Source organism: Sceloporus occidentalis, unplaced genomic scaffold (assembly GCF_023333645.1).
Source record: "Sceloporus occidentalis isolate IW3139 unplaced genomic scaffold, rSceOcc1.0.p SCAF_2, whole genome shotgun sequence".
NCBI classification, from domain to species: domain Eukaryota; kingdom Metazoa; phylum Chordata; class Lepidosauria; order Squamata; family Phrynosomatidae; genus Sceloporus; species Sceloporus occidentalis.
In genome coordinates, this window is record NW_028316982.1 from 196,223,950 (window position 1) to 196,237,544 (window position 13,595).

Sequence of the window (13,595 nt, forward strand, 5' to 3'; positions counted from 1 at the left end):
TCCCATCCATACAGGCACCGCCATTGTTACCTAAGCGACGCGTGGCATCCATGCGTTGCCATGCATCGATTATGTAGCAAGTGTGCCAATGGTACACTTGTTACATCCTCCCTGAGGCACTAAAATAACCCATTTTCCTGGTTCTTTTTCCTCCTGAGGGAAGCCGCACGGTTTGGCGGCTGCAGCTTCCCTCCAGAGGGAATTAGCCTGCCGGCAGGCTGCCCTTTTGAGGAGGTCTGTCCCATGCCATAGTTCATCTCTGTAGCTACATCTCTTGATGCAGGATTTTGGCCAATGTGTGAACTGGCTCTCAGTAGTATTTCAGTCTCTTACTAAACAATTTTGTGATATAAAAATAATTATTTTTAATGAGAAATGATTTCCTTCTTCCAGATACTGTGCAGCATGGGAAAGATTTCAAAGAATGAAATTTGGGTCACGGAACCAGAATCAAAGGTAAGCGTTCCCTGAAGTGTCCTACATTTCTAGAGCGTGTAGTCATGATATGCACATTTAACCCCCAAGAGCAATGAAGCCTCCCCTCTGAGAAATGGAGAATCAAAATACTCGGTTCTCTTTACTTCCTTCAGCTTTTCCTATGTGGCATGTGAAGTGATATGTAGAGACTTTCTCTATAGAAATAACTAGGACTGAAGTGCCCTCAAGTGTTTATATGTTATCTTTACAATAGAGGTTATGGTAATAAGACTGGGTGCAGCCAATATGGGAGATAAATGTTAATCTTTGTTCTGTCAGATTTATAGCTCCCATCACCCTTTACTGATTCCCCCACAATGGTATCTTAAGCTTTGGCACTTTCATGTCCGCTATTGGTTCCAATTGCAACTGTAGGCATATAATTGATATTACACAAACATTTGAGGGGAACATGCTAGCTCTATTCACATGTAGAGTTCATGCCTGGAGAGCAACAGCTTGAAGGGAAGAGACTCTCCTGTATGCGGAGACTGTCATGATTTTGATTTTTTTTAAAAGTTGTGGATTGTGTTGAGTCTCCCTATATAGAGAAAGTGCTCCCCTTCAAACCTTTGTTCTTGCTGGGAGAATAGTGGATAATATGCTTCTGTCCTTGTCTCTTTACTTAATTTACTTAATTTTATTTAATTGAGAATATATGTTTCTGAAACTTCCAAACTAGAACTGATCCAGCACTTCTTGGTGTCAGTTATTCCTGGGTTTCTACTTGAACACAATTTCTATGGATTAAAAATGCCTGAGTCAAATCCTGTATGCATGTTAAATCAAGGATAAATGGCACTGTATTCAGTAGCCTTTATTCCTCAAAACTGTGCATAGTGTGCCTGGCTTCATTGCTCCAATTTCTAATGTTAAATATATTCTCATGTAGGATGTTCCAGCTCTCCCCATCACAACTACATTTTTGGAAAGGAACTTGCCATCAGTCCCAGGACTCCTAGTCTTTCTGGGGTTGTCTACTTTCTTCACCTCACTGGCCACAGCTGGACTTTTTGCCTATAAGAAGGGACTTATCTCTCGAGAATATATCTGAAATAACAGTTTGTATTCTCACCCCATCTTCATGCCGTGGATGTTGTTTTTGGAGAGGAGTCATTCAGACCCTCTTTGGGACACCTGAATCAACACAGCCAACCCAATTGAATCCATGCCCCATGGAGTAAGTGAGGGTTTTATTTTCTTTCCTCACTGACTTTGCTTGATTGAAAGTCAGTGACCTTTCTCCCCACTGCACCCTATCCATCCCCCTGATACGTAATGAGTACAAAGTAGAACAGATTTTGCAAATTTTTCAGTGCCTTTGGAAAGCTTCCATTTGTCATAATATTTTTTAAATTAAATTTTATTAGTTTAAAAAGAAAAATACAGTGTAGTAATTAACATATATACAACTTTCTATATTACAGTTATATGTTAGTTTTGTATAAATCAACTATTCCAAATAAATATATTTAGCATTTATGCTGACAATATTAACCTTCTAATAGGAAAAAAAAACCTATAAAGGGTGATCATCATTTTCTTTCTTCTCTTTCTATATTTTTCTACACAACTTCTTTTTAACTTAGTCATATTAATTATTTTGATTGGCTCAAAAAATACAAAGCTTGAACTCAATACAAACGCTCATGAAAATAAAACTCTGTGAATACAAATGTCTCTTAGCCAGTCATTTCTGAGTAATTATTCTAATTCGCGTAGTTCCACTTTTTTTTACAGTAAGAGAGAAGGCCTATCCATAGTGTCTTCTTAAATGAATCAAGCACCCATTGTCCTCTGTACATTACATTTTAAATTGGCTCAAAAGGTGGGGGTGTGAATGTATTTCAGCTATAATTCAGCATGGAGCTGAATGAAGAAAAAAAAGTAATGTTAATTGGGAAAGCAACGTAAGCAACAGCAAAGAAAGGAAAGAGCAAAAACTGGACCTTCAACTGGTGGGACATTCTAGATTTCCTATATCAGGCAAGGGAGTGGACTAAATGGCCCATCAGCTACATAAAAACAACAACCATAGAATGATTTAATGGCTGTATTGGTTGTTTTACAGCTTTATAGGAAGAGATTTATAGGAAGAGCCCAGAACTTTGAAAAGTTACTTTTTGGACTACAACTCCCAGAATCCTGCGAAGACAAGGAACATTTTCTTTTTTTCTTTTGGTTTATTTGGATTAAAGATTTTGCAGTTGGGGGGGTCTTATATCCCATTGTGTCCAACCTCTTTCTTGCTGCAGGAAATTTCCTGTCCTAAGAAGATGGCTGCCCAAGCCTTTACTCAAAAGTATTCAATGAAGGCCAGTCACCACATCTATAGGTAGTTGGCTCCTTTCTTGAATTTGCTGTTCATCAAAGCAGTTGCCCCAAATCTACCCTTATATAGCTTCAGCCTATTAAATACAGTCCCACCCTTTTGGGTTGCCCTGTTCTGTGTGGCAGAAAGCCCTCCCAGGCAGTTCCAGAATGCTGTTGCATCTTTTCCCAGCCTTCTCTTCTTCATCTCCTTAAAATGCAACATCCTGAATTGAACACCTAATCCAAACAAGGTCTGGGTAGCAAAGACAAATCCCTAGCATATGAATCTACTTTGCCAAGATACGTTCGCCTTATGGTTGCCATAACTCGAAAATGACTTGAAGGCACACCACACAGACACACACACACACACGGGAAGGGTTACTTTATTTTGCACGCACCCATGTGCCCCTCTTCCCATGGTCCTTCTCCTTCGCCTTTGGTATTTCTGGTGTACTTTTGGGCGGCCTGCACCCACCCCCTTCCCCAGACGATTGGGGCTAGGGCAGCCATACTGGCAGCTCAGAAGCCCCAATCTGGCACTTTTCCTGGCCACAGAGAAGCGGCAAAATACCACTTCACCATGGTCTGGAAAAGGAGTATCCTTGGGGCTTCATGCCCCAGGACACCCCAGGAGCCAGAGGAGAAAGGGGCCGCTCGGGCCCTTTCTCCCTGGCGTCGTTCCCGCAGCCATTTGGTGGCTGCGGGAATGAGGCATGCCCAAATAAGGAGCTCTGTTTCGGAGCTCCTTCTCATGCCATGCCCAGGCCGCCCTAAGCAGTCTGGGGTGGTGCAAAGACATCATGCCCATACCGTGCCATTTGGACATGGCGCGGCCGTGACGTCATAGTGGCGGTGTTTGTGTACACAAGGCGTCGCAATTATGCCGCCACCAGCACATATTAGGGTTAGGGAGCATGTACATGGTGCGCGCTCTCTAACCCTAATACTGGTGCTAGTACGCTGCTTTTTGGCAGTCTGTACCACGCCATAGAGAATTAAGGTCAAAAGGCTGCTGTGCTGCTGCCTCCTGGTGTCTGTAAGGAAAAAATAAAAAATCCTTCCATACACAGACTGGTCACCATGATACTAACTTGGAGAGAACAATGAAAAGTAGACAAAACAGAAGGCCACAGACACAGATCCTGAAGACTAATTCTTAAACCACCTGTTGGAGCTTCCTTCTCATACAACAGAGAAAATCTATTTTCTCATCTCTGTAATAGAGACAGTCCCAGATAATGTGGTCTGCAGTATCTTGAACCCCACTCATTTCACAAAGGTTGATTTCTGCCCATCTAATAATTAAAAAAAATACTACATGTGGCACAGTGTCCCATGAGCATTGAAAAGAGAACAACTTGTCTCACTTGATCAACACTGTTGATTACAAATCTAAAAGTCCCACAGAGAAGGACAAAAAGAGAAAACTCTGTGCTGAGTCTCCCTGTGTTAATCATGTTTTTCAGTTCCTACTCTTCCTTTCCCCTTTCCTCCTTCCTTCTTTCCTAATGTCTATCCCATGTATAAGGTATGTCCTATGATGACATTGGAAAGTTATTTTCTTCTGTGGGCATATTTAAGGAATTTCATCCCATAAGATTCAATAACTAAATTTCCCTTCTTTATTTCCAGTCTGTTAGTGTTCTTTACTTTATAAAATAAGCATCTGGAATATGGGAGTGGGGAATATGACATGTGGCAGCAAATAACCAGCTGGAGGAGGAAAGACTAAGTATTCTCATCCTCTACTCCCACACGTCCTTTATACTGAAAAAAAGCAAGGATTTCACAAAAACCTCATTTTAGGCTTTCAGAGAGGTCAGTACTAAAAGATTTTGCCTTACTTATTTGTTTTGTAAGTTTACTGAGAGATTGCTGGCATTTCCCCATAGTTCATGTTCCCAGATTTAGATTCTTGACAGCCTTGGAGAGATTAAGTTTACTTTGTAAATCAGAGTGAGTGAATCACTATGTTCTAGTCTATCACTTTCAGACTGCTCATCTATAATCTGTCCCATTTCTATATTAATCTGCATTTTTAAAAAACAGAAGCCCTATATTAACATGGATGTGCATGCACATGTGCACACACACACATTTTCTCTCAAAATATGAATTTCTAAGCAGAATCTGATTCTTCAGCCAAGAGCCAAACAATCTGGAAGTGAGGAAGCAACTGGATAACTAATTCCAGATCTATACTGTAGGCTATGAGGGGCAGATCAGTCATATTGGAATTTGCCCAAAGTGAATTGCACCAGCTTTAGTCCTTGTAGATATGAAAGGCAGTAGAACCCACTACCTTTTACTTCAGCCCAAGACAGTTTTGAATATTCTGTCACAGAGTTCTATTAGTGACGGCCAAAGCAAATGTTCTATAAATAGACACACTACAACAACACAAGAAGTTTTGCTTTGATTAATTACAGGAACACAGAGGAGAGATGGGTGATCCTTATCAGATATGTTGTGCATGACTAGAATGTAAAGGAAAGAAATTCTTCTTTGTATAAATGTGTTTTCCCTCACGTTGCATTCTAGACATATGGGGAAGAGGTGATTTAGGACTTTATCACACCAGCCACCATCACATTAGTTTAAGAATGGAAGCATACTGGTTTGGCATCATTTCTTATCACACTTTCCCTCACAATAACATTTTGGTGATCCATGGCCATGTGATCCACACTACCAAATGCCAGCTGTGTAAATGTGCTACTCTCTCTGCTCTCAAAGTGCAGGGGTGCTGCACGCACATCCAAATGGCAGCCCCACACTTTGAGAGGAAGTGGCGGTCAAGCCAACCTGGCTGCCAGCCACCTTCTGAAGCTGGCTGCTATGTTAACACGGTATCCAGCTTCAGAAAGCTGTTGGTGGAGGAATCACCGAGAAGAGGAGGGGGAGAGGAGCAGAATCAATGGTGTCCCTATAGTTTGTGTAGAGAGAAGCGAGGAGGCAGCAGGGGGGCATATTGCCCTGCAACCGTCCCTTCCTTCCAGTGCCTTGCTTGCCTGCCTCCCTGACTGCAGTGGGGTATACTTAAATATTGCTACTTTTCAAAAAGAAAACAAAGAGAAACAAATTTAAACTATGTGAACTGCTCAGTTTTGGTAGTTCATCATGCTGATTTTGTGTGGACAATGGCACAGTTGTATTGGGAAACAATCATATCTGATCTTTAAACGTTAACAGATATAGCTGACTGATCCATGCCATCCAAACTCAATAAGTTACAGTATTGATGCTGGAACTCTCTCCCTCTGTGCCTTTGTGCTTTGATGTCTCTGCAAAACACTGTGTCCCTGGAACCCGTTGCTTTTGCTTTTCTTCCATGCTTTTACAACTATAGAACTGAAATGCTTTTTCAACTATACCATGCTTTTTTAAATATAGACCCTGAAGAACCAACCCACTGTTGTCAAAATGTCTGCAAAGCCTTCCACTTGGTGGTGATGGAAGGTTTCCCAATACAAAGGTAACAGTGTCCAGACAAAATCACCATGACAAACTACCAAGACTGAGCAGTTCACATGGTTTAAAATTTGTTTCTCTTTGTTTTCTTTTTGAAAAACAGCAATATTTGCATGTTTCTACCTCAAACCCTGCTAAATTGGGTCCAGGCCTGTGAGAAACCCTAAAAATACTGCAATTATCCTAGAGTAAAAGAAATGAAATAATCAATGGGGAATATGTAAGATGTCAATAGTGCATTCCTATGCATGTCTACACTAAAATATACCCCACTGCATTCAGTGGGACTTATTTCCAGGAATATAGGTATGATATATCTTATTCCAGAATCATGTTTATATGTATATGGATAAACTCTCTGCTCTTTTAACAAAACACATTTCCCATAAGTAACTACAAAATACTTTCAATGTCAGTATGCCTAAATATATGCAGAAACGGAAAGCAAATATTCCCAAAAGATAAAAAAGAGACCACAAAATTTAGTGCAGCAATATTTATTATTCCTCTGAGTATGATTTTTAAAGAGGCTCACAACTGCCAGGTAAAAATATCTAGTAGGCATATTAAACAGGTGGGGGGGGGGGGGAGGATTGCGATAAGGGATTCACAGAGACAGCCACCACAACAGAGGCACTTGAGAACTACACCACAATTCTATAAGGCACAAACAAACCATCGCTTACCAAATCCATAGCTCAATACTATGTAATGTCACTTTTTGTTTTACAAGAGACAAACATGACCACTTATAGGAGATAAATGCTCAGCTACCATTTAGTTCAGTGACTAATTTATTCATTAAACTATATGTGTATGGGTGTTTTCATTTTTTAAAAAAATCAGCTATAATTTAGATCAGTGTCTAGTTTATTTCATTAAAATATATATGTGTGGGTTTTTAAAAAATCAGCCTGTTTTGAAGATTTTGCTTTTATTCCACGAGAGTTCCACGAGAGATCAGACAAGCAGGCTTCAGGGAAGGGATAGTCGAAGGAACATTCTATTTAATCAATGGGTAAATTTACTTAGAGAGGACTATAACCTATTTTAATTGCATTGTTCACACTCACATAGGCACCTGGCAGGTCTCTGGTGGTTTAGCACTACCATTTTTAAACACACTTTTTCTAGTGTATACATGTATACATGTATACATACTTCCTTTCTATTTTGAATCAAATATTTTCTTTCATCGCACTGCAGAATGGAATTTTTAAGAGTCAGCATCTGGACATAATTCTCACAATTAGAATGGTCTTCTGAACTAGAGCTTCTCTACTAATGCCACATATTATGATGGCTAGTTACCAAAATGGATACCTGCCTGAATTAAGAAGAGCCTCTCTGGGGGAAAATGACATTCCAGAATAAAACCAGCTCTAGGGAGCGTGACCTTTCCTTTTAGCAATAACATACCATCTTTGGAAAATCTGTTAAGCTTATTGCTGAGTTTTGAGAGGGTTTGCTGAGATCACCATTTTTAAAAATCACACTCAAGCAGATCAACATTCGATATTATGGGTCCCTCTCCCCAATTTTCAATTTTTATTGTCATGTGTTCTGTGGAAAGAGTGCACACAGGTAACATTTTTGGAGGATGACCTCCATGTCAGCAAAACTAATCATTACACTTGGAGGATGTTTACATGTGGACAGTCTCCAACTGTCCCCAGGTTTGTACAAAACTGAAGTTGAACATACTTCAAATATCAAGATATCAACATTTATTTTGTAATCCCCAGCATCTAGCTATTTGAGGGTGTGCTTAGCTCTTAGTAGACTTTCCTTCCTACAGCTACAGGATCATAGGAAAGAATGTTGGTAATGTTGTCCCATCCACACAAAATCACACATTACCTGGGTATCTGTATATGCAAGTGCATGTAGAATGTTCTGGCTTCCATTTTAATTCAGTTGTGAAAGGAAGTAAATCTTACATATATACAGCTGTACCATATGGTGTACTACTTACAATCTCTTTTGTGTATCCTGGCACCCGAAGAAAATTATTGAGCCCCATGATATCTGAAGCATATCTGGGATGCAAATCTTACTGAAGTAGGCTGAATGAGGTTTATTTGTGGGTTATTAGGCAGATACAGATGTTGGAATTTAACTTGTATTTTATGTTGTTTGCTAAAAATTATCACACATGGCTTTTAAACTTTTAAAGTTTGATAACAGTGCATTCGGCAATACCTATCTCACAATGTGGTCTACGTCTTGTCTCTGCCTTGTCCTTGAAGTGTGGCTAGCCTGCATCTGGTATAGTACTAGTCCTCAGGTTGGTATGGATTGGGGTAAATATGAAAGCACTGTTATGGTTTATATTTTTTCTTCACCATATTACAGCTTTACTATATATTTTAAAGCTACACTGGTTACTACCTGAATGGGAAATACAAGGAGGACTGGTGCAGGCCTGAAACAGATGGGTCAAATAGAGCAGCTTCTGACCACTTCGGGGACATGGCATTTAGACAACACCCATGTCCCCGAAGCAGCAGAAGCTGTACCGAGGCCGCCCAAGGTAGTTCAAAACTGCTGGCCAAAGGAAAGGATTTAATCCATTCCTGCCACTATGGCCTGCTTCAGGAGTGAGCCATCTAGCTGCTGCAGTTTTAGAGTGATGATGGCCAGATATCGCTCCTTCTGCGCTGTCTGCTGTGGCCCAAAGTGGCACTGAACTTATTAAAGGAAAACAATGAGAAATAAATGAAATAAAGAGCCTCTATCATAAAATCAGTTATCATTTGTGATAAGTAAACTCTGTAATAGGCCTGAATAACCTGAGAATAACCATTCAACCTATATTTGTTTTGGTGTCCACCTAGCACTGCAAAAGCTGAGGTGGCAGCAAGGTGATAATACTACTAGGTTGTATTCACTTTAGTGTTCAAAAGATTGCACGTCTGATCACAAAAGGCATGTCCACATGATAGCCTCTCCCACATACCAATGAATGCTTCCGAAATATTATAATGGGATGGGATGGGGGCCTACATTAACTTCTTTCCCAGGCCTTTGGAGCCATTAGTAATTAGCATGGCTCTGGTATGGTCCTCTTTTGGCAAAGAGTGGTTAGTGGATGTTGCAGTCTCAGACCAGTTTGCCACTGTGGACTTGTGAGAACGAGATCCTTATGAACTTCAGAGGAAACCCAAGTAGACTTAAGACAGGGGCAGGCCAGAGACAATCTGTCAGGAGCTGAAACAAAGAGCCGCTATCATAAAATCCAAAGCAACAGAGGGCACCAGCTTGCCTACCCCTGCCCTGTGCTGACCACCTACATATATGTTAAACTCAGTGGTACATTTCATTGGTTTAAAGATGTTGGTATTGAAATTTCCATCAGTTCTTAAGAACATATTTGATTTCAATTAAGAATTCTAATACATATGCTATTTTGGATCAAGATATCTTATAGAAAAGATTAAAGCTTTTCAAAAACACATCAGTAATATGTTGACATAGAATATTCTTTTGACCAAATCAGAAAGGTGATAATTAATGAACCATTATAAATTCTCTCAGTGTCATAGATTCTATAGCTGATTTTGCTAACTACACTGACATCAAGGATAGCATTAGCAGTACAATAGTTACAGCAACACAGTGTATGGACAGATACAATGTATTTAAAATTGGATCAACACCAGGAGCAATTAACTTTATAGCCAGCTGCATTCTTTCTTATTTCTTCATTATCTTCTGTACTCTCTACCTTTTTTGTGTGTGGTAAAATCTTCACCATAGTTTTAATAGGTAAGGTAACATCCAAAAATAATTTTCATATGTGGTACATTTAAATCTTCTTGTCTGACAATCTTCATCCAAGTACTTGGGAATTCAAATTCACTGTCATGTAAGTGTAATCACTCTCTTTACCATACTTTATCATTCTGAGTACAGTACCAACCCCATATCTGTGAGGCTAGTTTCATTTATCTGCATCCAAAAAAAATGTTCTCTCATATTCTAGGTCTTCCCACATGATTCTATAGTCTATTTCTGCTGGACGTTGGGCTGGAAATCATTCATTTCCATAGGGTTCACTATTATCTGTGGCTTTGCATATCCACAGTAAGTCTGGGAACTTTTCCCCCTTGGATACAGGAGGCATACTGTACTGCAGTTGGTAACTAAACATGTCTCCCAGCAATATACAGAGTTGAATTCAATGCCTACAGTACTCTACACACATATTCTTCAGTGCACAAAATGCCCAAGCAATGAACAGATTGTCTGGCTCACACACACACACACACACACACACACACACCAAAAGTATTGGCATCAGAAGATTATATGACAATGTACCCTGCTGCCCATTCCAGAATTGGCGAGAAAGCAACTGAACACATGTATACACTTCACAGAAGGAGTCCAATAAGGCTTTATATGTCAATGGGGTCAAATTGAGGTGAACACCCTTATCAAAGATATATTTTCATATACAGACTCATTCATTCAAAATTATTACCTGAATAGAAACATAATATGTTGTGTTTATTGAATCAGTAATGTGCAGGGTTTTTTTTTTAAATGTAGCAGATTTCTAATCACATATGATAAAGGGCTAGAAGCATGAAACAGTCACTTGCTGAAAATGTCACTACAAATCTACACCACATATTAATTGTCTTTAACAGTCTTCTTTTCAAATAGTGTTGTTTGGAAGGAGGCCTCTAACTAGTTAAATCACACCCATAGGGTGTTGGATTGTAGTTACCTTTGGTTTCATGATTCAATAAGCCAATCCATGTCCTTCTTACACATTTCCCCCCACAAACCAGATGGACACACTATTATGTTTCAAAACATGTTTTGGAGAAGATAATATATTATTATTTGTTGGCAGTAATTAAAACATGTCACAAATGCTTGGGATTGTATGTGGAGTGAGTCTCCCATTTCGCAATTCTGGTTGATACTTGACATTGGGGTGGGAAAATTGTGACCCTCCATATGTTGCTGAACTGCACCTTTTCCCCATCCTTTGCTAGTCTGGCTAGGACTAATGGGAACCATAGTTCAAAAACACAGAGAAGACTTCACTTTGCCCCTCACTGATGCCTTGCATCAGTTTAAAATGCCTTTGTTGGTTCAGAATTTGCATGGAATTTTTAGAAAAATCTCTACAGATGAAACACACTGTTTTTAAAGATATAGAGCCCAGCTTGGAAAGCAATATATTATAAGACTTGAATCTCTACAATAAAGCCCATGAAAAACTGTTCTTTTCATCTGTTCCCCTGCCCAATTCACTATAAATGCTATCAACGCAGACAGACAGATCACTTGGCAGGTAGGATGGGGGGAAAAAACAGTCTTGGAGTCCATCCAGCTGGTGTTTTCCTTTCTTCTTAACAGATGATTAGAAATGACAGCTACTTTAAGTTGTACACACTGTACAGGAGCATAGAGCCTGCAGTAGAGATTATGACTTTGGTTTGTAGTGGCCCTTTGGTTATGCAGGAGCAAGTAACATTGAATTAAGTAGGACTTCCTTCCAAGAAATGTTGTAAAAATAAAGAGCTAAAGTTCAGTTTATTCAACCTCTTGCCTAATGGCAAGATCAACCATCTACCAGATCTCATAGATCAAGTTATACAACTCAGATCTCATGCACAATGCAAGCTATTTCTCTTTCTGATTAGGCCATGAAAAATAGCTCCATTTCCTAGAAATATTGGCTTTCTTTCATCTGAGGAAGGGAGGAGATGAAAGACTGTGAAGAATGAAACTTTCTGGGAATAATAATGATTATTATTATTTATTTTAATACCAGACCACAAATATTAACTCTGGTTATTTGTCAAGAGCATCTGAGTACTCATTAAAAACCAATCAGAAGTAATTGCAATCCATTTTATCCTCCCTGCTCGATGAATTTCTGTGACTGAAACACCACAGTTTGGTGATAAGTAAAAACAGTAAATACAATCACCTATTAACTGTGTTTTGTACTTTGCTTCTGTTTTTCTGTTGTTCATGCCCTCCAAATATCCCTAGGGTTGTATCCATGTTCACAGGGATCATTCACTATAGGAAAACCTTTTTGACCTGTAGGCTTCATATCCCATCTTAAAATGGGATATGCTCTTAAAATGGAACAAATCACAGAAGGCCTACAGAAATGCTTACTTCCACGGGGGTTTCTTTCCTCCCTCTGTAAAACTTTGAATCTCAGTAGCTACACAATCCTTTTATACCAGCCACTGACATTTAATAAACATAAACTGGAATCCTCTTAGTGGCTTATGTTGGTGCATCCCCCCAGTCTTTTGTTAAGTAGTTTTTCAGGTATTATGCAAGGAGGTATCTTGGTATATCCCTGTATAGCATCTTTTCCCTGTTTGTTCAATGGCAGCCAGATGGCACCAGAGGACACCCATGACCAATCACTGATTGGGGGGGGGGGGGGGTTCATTTCAGCACCATCCAACTGCTGTTGCATAGCTGGGTAAAAGGGAACAGCCCTCAGTATAAGTACACTGGTAGAATTTTACGTTTTACTAGAACTAAAAAGGATCTTTATCGTAGTGTTTCTACGGCTGATTCTGAACAGTTTAAGAGCGAAAAAAGCCAAATGACAGGAATGACAGAGCTATTGTCCTATAGTCCTGCACTTTCCTAACCATGAACTGGCTGGCCATTGTGGTCTCTTCCAACTCTATGATTCTGTGATTCTATGTGAGTCTTGAAGAATAGTACACTGGTAACTCATTGGATGGAAGCAGAAAAATATACATTGGAATCCTATATGACCTGTTACAACAGCAGCCATCATATAATTTCTAAACCCATTATCTTGGATCCAGATTTAGACCAGACTCACCAAGACCAACAGGTCATGTTCCCACAAGTATCTCAAGCCATGTTATTTCAGTGGGTCTGCCCTAAGCATGACTAAGGTCTAATCTGCACTGAAGAAGTAATGCAGTTTGACATCACTTTAACTGTCATGGATCAATGCTATGGAATTCTGTGATCTGTAGTCTGTTGTGGCACCAGAGCTCTCTGACAAAGAATAATACAGTGCGCCCGCCTCATACGCGGGCACGCTTTATGCGGCTTGAGCATACGCGCTCAAGCCACGGGGGTGCGCGTGGGGTGGAAGGGGCGGCACATCCCATTCAATTGAATGGGTGCGCGCACCCGTTGCGCCCCGCGCGCTGCCATGCACGAGCCCCATTTTTCCAATGGGGCTTGAGCATAGGCGGAAATCGCCTTACGCAGAGGGATCTGGAACGGATCCCGCGTAAGGCGAGGACCCACTGTATCTCACATAACTACAAGTCCCAGAACTCCATAACTTTGTCCCA

At 40.1% G+C, this 13,595-nt stretch overlaps 1 protein-coding gene across 4 annotated transcripts in view; it reads left to right on the forward strand.

The window, feature by feature from the left end:
- LOC149319519 (amine oxidase [flavin-containing] A-like) overlaps positions 1-2,138 on the forward strand; it is a 29,590-nt gene extending 27,452 nt beyond the window's left edge. For 3 of the 4 annotated variants that reach the window (XM_089511893.1, XM_089511894.1, XM_089511892.1), the window contains 2 exons: positions 394-456; positions 1,370-2,137. In XM_089511893.1, coding sequence (XP_089368019.1) covers positions 394-456; positions 1,370-1,531 — 225 coding nt within the window. In that variant the 3' untranslated portion in view covers positions 1,532-2,137. Of the gene's footprint in view, positions 1-393; positions 457-1,369 lie in introns of all 4 variants that reach the window. The other variant, XM_089511891.1, reaches the window with a different exon arrangement.
- The last annotated feature ends 11,457 nt before the right edge of the window (positions 2,139-13,595 follow it).